Source organism: Silene latifolia, chromosome 6 (genome assembly GCF_048544455.1).
Source record: "Silene latifolia isolate original U9 population chromosome 6, ASM4854445v1, whole genome shotgun sequence".
NCBI classification, from domain to species: Eukaryota; Viridiplantae; Streptophyta; class Magnoliopsida; order Caryophyllales; family Caryophyllaceae; genus Silene; species Silene latifolia.
In genome coordinates this window covers 26710112-26716106 of record NC_133531.1, presented here as the reverse complement: position 1 = coordinate 26716106, position 5995 = coordinate 26710112, and the positions used below count along the sequence as shown (strand labels likewise).

Genomic DNA, 5995 nt, shown 5'->3' with positions numbered 1-5995 from the left:
TGGGTACATTACTGATTATTTATGGTGACATGTATAGAATGTTATTACTTCACTACAACAATGTCACCATGTCCTTCACACATGAGAACAACCGTGCTTTATAAGTCACGACATTTATGGTCAACATCAAAATGTTACCACTTTACTACAACATCGTGACCATTTTTGTTCACGTGTGACAATATTCGCCCAACATAAGGTTGTTACAATAGTAAGAGTGTAAGACAACCTCAAAATGTTACTACTGTACTGGTAATAGTAATACCAATTTAGTCTACACATCGGTAGATCATAAGTTGTTAACATAACGAGGACAATACACCAAATCATTTCACAGTACGACGGACCAAAAGTGGTGCCCCAAAATACATCATTATCAACAAGCTGCAAATATCAGCCCCTTCCTCACTTCCTCTTATTACCGGCAGCTTTGATCGGACGGCCCGTGGCACGGGTGACATCGGAAGTGCTACTCTGAACAGGAGCTGCAGGCTTAGGGACTGGACGGTCTCTAGCACGAGTGTACCTGAGCCCGTACGAGCGGCTTGGTGCTTCCTTGCCAATGTCATCTATCCCCAAGTTAAATGATGGTGGGGGTACCACGTTTTCCAAAGCTTGGTCAACCTGATCGAGCATGGCAATGAAGTCGGCACAGAGAACACGGATCGTTATCCAACTTTTGCGTCAAAGACTCGCTACTTCTCCCGCCTCTCCAACATCGCTTGTCTGCTGCTGCTGCACGAGACAGGAGGATCCGATGTCCAATCTGCTACCATTTCACGATGTAAGCGTGATACTAATTGTTGGTTCCTCTTTGACCGGTACCACTTCGACACGCTCCTACACATTCACCAATATCGATGTTGAGCATATTAAACTAATCAATACACTAATATGGGGATAAACACACATACATATAATGTCACATTTATGCAGAACTACTTTAAGAATGTAACCATCCTTAATCAAGATGTCACCATAATTAGTCAGAATGTCACAACTTTAATTTCTCAACAAACACCTACAAATCATCATTATCTTTGTCACATCTCAACTGTCCATAAGAATGTAACCATCTTAAGTCAATATGTGACCATATAATGCTTGTTATAACCAACACAGAACATGCTGACAAATATCATACTATAAGAACCTGCATATCATAACCAACATTGCCACATTTTAACATTATACCATAATGTAACCATCTTATCTCAGAATGTCACCATTTTCATTTGTACACACATACACCACTTGCTGTCACAATTAATACTACATCACCTACATATCCCCTCTATGATGGTCACATGTTATCAGTCCACGAGAAATTGAGGTTGACAGTTTCAAATTTAAAGAGTTAATCAAAATTCATCTAACATGCTGATTAAGGGCTTTCCTCATATATCATACAATATTAATTAATTTTCAAGGGAAGGGAATTGTTGGTACTTACGTCGATATATAGACAGCGGAGATCCTCGTCAGTAGGGAGGTCATCTGGCAGCGGTAAAGACACAGTCCGTGCAGCTGCACTGTTCTCTGCCGGACGAGCTTCATCTTGCACGGTAGCTTCTACTTCAGGCACCACATTTTCAACCGTCTGTCGATAGAATGACTTTTCCAGATAAAGAGAAACTGGGTATGTCTTCAGATCCCACACCCCTATACCAAAGCCCCTATGAACTGTGTAAGCCTTGCATTCCTCCTTAACTCGCCTCTTGAGGTCGTCATAGGTCCAATGCTGTATCAATGGTATGGTACTTGGTGCAGGTAATCCCCTCCAAGTCAGTCGGTGAAAGTAGAGTAACTGAAAGAACATTAGGCATCCCCCAATGCTTTTCGAGTTGTTGCCCTTCCATGACCCCACTGAATAATCAAAACGATCCATAATGAAAGAGCACCAGTCCATCTTCGGGATTCCAGCCACATCCTCGACCGCGCCAATTAACCTCGTGTCAACTCGATTGTGAACGGTTGGGGCCAAGAACGATCCCATTGAGAACAACACAAACATTCTCTTAAAATCTGGTCCACCGCCTACTAATTGCAAAAAGATCTCATCTCTAACCTTGTCCAACGGTATGTCTTTTTTAACGCACCGAATCGCTTTCTCCAAGACTGCACTAACTCTTTATCTTCTGTACCCACTGGTACATCCTCCCCCGCACACGGCAGCATGAAAACATCGTAGACATCATGTTTACAGATTGAGAAGTGCACAGACCTATTGAATAATATCAGCCTTGTATGCGTATCATACCGATCCAACAACCAATCTACCATTGTATGAATAAACTTTGACGCCTTCAACTCAAGAAGCCCTCCGAAGCCAATATCTTCAACGTCTTTTCTCTGAGCTGTTGATAAATGGGTCACGACATAGTGTAGGGAAGCTGGTGACCCATGTCCCTCCACTCCTTTCAATTTCCTATATTTGAATACAATCAATTAGCGTTAAAGAATACAGTTAACATGGTTGCATGAACAAGATTATTCAAAGTAGTCTCAATCAAATGCTAACAGATTTTAAAGGATTGTAGACATACGTTCCTTCCTTTTTCGCTCGTTTTTTTTTCACAGCCACTTCGCCACCTGTTAACTTTCTCTTTGACCCTTGACCAACCTCCACCTCTTTCCCTTTGACCTTTTTCTTAACAGCAGCCACTTTGAGATCCCCTGCTTGCACCAAAAAAGGGCATATCACAAATCTATTACCATTCTAAAAATAACATTTTAACCATTTTAGAATGAATTTTATAATGCAAGATGGTCACATGTTAAGACTAAACAATATGTCACAATGTTAAGCAAGATATGTCAGCATGTTAAGAACATTTACTCCACAAAAAATGGTCACATAATCAACAATTTTTAATATGTCACTATGTGTTATTATATATGTTGTGTTTTTAAGTTCATGTCACATCTTCACCCTACTATGTAACCATATTAAGATATTCATAAAACTCAACAGGTACGTACATTTTCAAACTATGATTGTCACATTTCAAACAACAACACATATGTCACTATGTGTATGTAAAGATGTCGTGATGTTAAGCTCATGGCACAATATCTGAACATTTTTATGTCACCATGTTTACAAATTTAGTCTACATTACAGTGGTGACATTTCATAATGTGTACAAACCACAAGGATATGTTATGGTATTTTCTCAATTATGTACCTATGTTAGTATTTAAACATGTTCATCATATGGTGGTCACATTTTAAACAACTTCACATATGTCACTATGTGTAAGAGAATATGTTAGGATGTTAAGCTCATGTCACAATATCTGAATATTGTTATGTCACCATGTTTAGATATTTATTTTACATTACAGTGGTGACATTTTATAATGTGTACAAACCACAAGGATATGTTATGGTATTTTCTCAATTATTTAATCAAGTTAAGACATGAACATGTTCATCATATGGTGGTCACATTTTAAACAACTTCACATATGTCACTATGTGTAAGAGAACATGTTAGGATGTTAAGCTCATGTCACAATATCTGAACACTGTTATGTCACCATGTTTAGATATTTATTTTACATTACAATGGTGACATTTTACTACAATGATATTTATTTTACATTACAGTGGTGACATTTTATAATGTGTACAAACCACAAGGATATGTTATGGTATTTTCTCAATTATTTAATCAAGTTAAGACATGAACATGTTCATCATATTGTGGTCACATTTTAAACAACTTCACATATGTCACTATGTGTAAGAGAACATGTTAGGATGTTAAGCTCATGTCACAATATCTGAACACTGTTATGTCACCATGTTTAGATAATTATTTTACATTACAATGGTGACATTTCCTAATGTGTACAAACCACAAGGATATGTTATGGTATTTTCTCAATTATTTAATCAAGCTACGACATGAACATGTTCATCATATGGTGGTCACATTTTAAACAACTTCACATATGTCACTATGTGTAAGAGAACATGTTAGGATGTTAAGCTCATGTCACAATATCTGAACACTGTTATGTCACCATGTTTAGATATTTATTCTACATTACAGTGGTGACATTTTACTACAATGATATTTACCCTACACTAAAATGGTCACATATCGATCATGTTCTACGATAACAAGGATATGTTATTGTATTTAATTTAAATAACCCCAATAGATCCGAACATCTCACGATCAAAGCAAAGAACATGTCAAAAGTGACTAATATGTGACCCTGTTTTGCAATATTTGTAACCCTGTCAAATTTTGGTCAAAAAACACCCAAACACATATATCAGATCAAACACTGGACATTTATCAGATTAAATGGTCACATTTCTCAGACAAATCACTAACAGCTTACCATCCACCGTGCTTGTGTCATCATTGGTCATCTTCTTTGCACCCATAGTAGCTGCCATTTTGACAACTTTACTCAGCATATCTGCCAAGCCACCATCATCAGATTGCGACACCTGCTTCTCCTTCTCACCGTCGTCTTCCCTTTCATCGTCGCCACTGCCTTCCCCGTCATCACTGTCTTCCCCTTCTACCTCATCACTGCTTTCAGTTTCCTCCGAAATATCCTCTGATTCATCACTTTCTTCCCCTTCATCTCTTTCCACCGGCTCCCTAAATGAAACCCCAGATTTCACCTTTTCTTTTCCTTCGCAGACGCTTTGCTTCCCTTTACCTTTCTTCTCATCTACCAACAGAAACAAAATCAATAATCCAAATCACCAAAAAATTGTTATCAGTGATTTTGTCTACAAAAAAAAAATCACCAATACTACTCAATTCAAGCATGCATAATACAATCAATTTTACGCACCGAAATAACACTAACAACACCAAATTTGAGCTAACCTGACATTATTTCAACCTAAACAACCTTAACAACAACAGATCTGACCTTTTTTGACCCAATTTAATTACATTAATGTCACCATTAACATGTTCAACATCTCCGTTTATCAAATATACTCATGCATGCATGCTTCAACAACAACATTTGACAATAAACACCATATCTTTCACCTAATGTTACCTGACACCGCATTTCACAACAAACAACATTGAATAAAAGCAATATCCTCATACCTTCCATAGTTTTCTTCGGTGGTGTCCTCCTCGCCATTTGTTTCTTACCCATGGAATGCGAAAAACTTATAGAGATCAAGCTGATGACGGATTTTGAGAAGCTAAAATGGCGATTCCAAAGAGAGTGATAAGAGAGTGATTAAAAAAATAAAAGCTTATGTGAGAAGCTAAAATGGCGATTCAAAAGAGAGTGAGAAGAGAGTGATTAAAAAAAAAAAAAAAAGCTTATGTGAGAGTGTGATGAGAGAGAGTGGATTTTGGGTTCTATAATTACACTGACACAGACGAAATCTTGGGAGCTACCCCATTGTTTATTATTTTCTTTGTTTGCTTTCCCAACAATTTGTTCAATTGTTTATTATGTAGCCTGCCCCACTACTATCCATATCCCATTAATATGGTATTAATTTGACCCGTCTACACCTTGTGACGGATATACTCCGTCACAAGAGAGACTAATTGTTAAAAGATTTCTTTTTTACAAGTAATAAACTTGTGAAAGATCAACTTACAAATAATGAATAACATCTGCTTATAAAGACAACTCTTTACTTTAAGCTAAATTTTGATAACGTAGGACTGCCACATGTGATTTACAAAGCGAGAGCTTCCTTCAAGTTAATTTTCTACAGGTGATTATTAGCGGGTTTGAGTTCGATATGGACGAGTCTATATTTAAAAAAGTAGTTAGATATAGCTAAATTTATTACCCGGTGTCCATTATAGCAACCTTAATTTGGATGTCTATACCCACCCAAAAAGTAGGCAGGTCTATCCGTAACCTCAAAGTTAAAACAATAAAATCAGTTCTTAAACTAAATAAAACTACATATTACGAAGAATAAATTAGTTTAGATCTTTTTTTTGTGCTCAACTTTTTATGGTGAAATTTATGTAAC

General features: G+C 37.1%; 1 protein-coding gene across 1 annotated transcript; it reads right to left on the bottom strand.

The window, feature by feature from the left end:
* Positions 1-405: 405 nt before the first annotated feature.
* Positions 406-5133, bottom strand: LOC141587909 (uncharacterized). Its single transcript, XM_074409374.1, has 7 exons — positions 5097-5133; positions 4360-4701; positions 2547-2676; positions 2100-2428; positions 1468-1866; positions 1095-1153; positions 406-624 (listed from the first exon to the last, which is right to left on the bottom strand). The coding sequence occupies exons 1-7, from the start codon at positions 5131-5133 to the stop codon at positions 406-408; spliced, it is 1515 nt and encodes a 504-aa protein (XP_074265475.1).
* Positions 5134-5995: the final 862 nt, after the last annotated feature.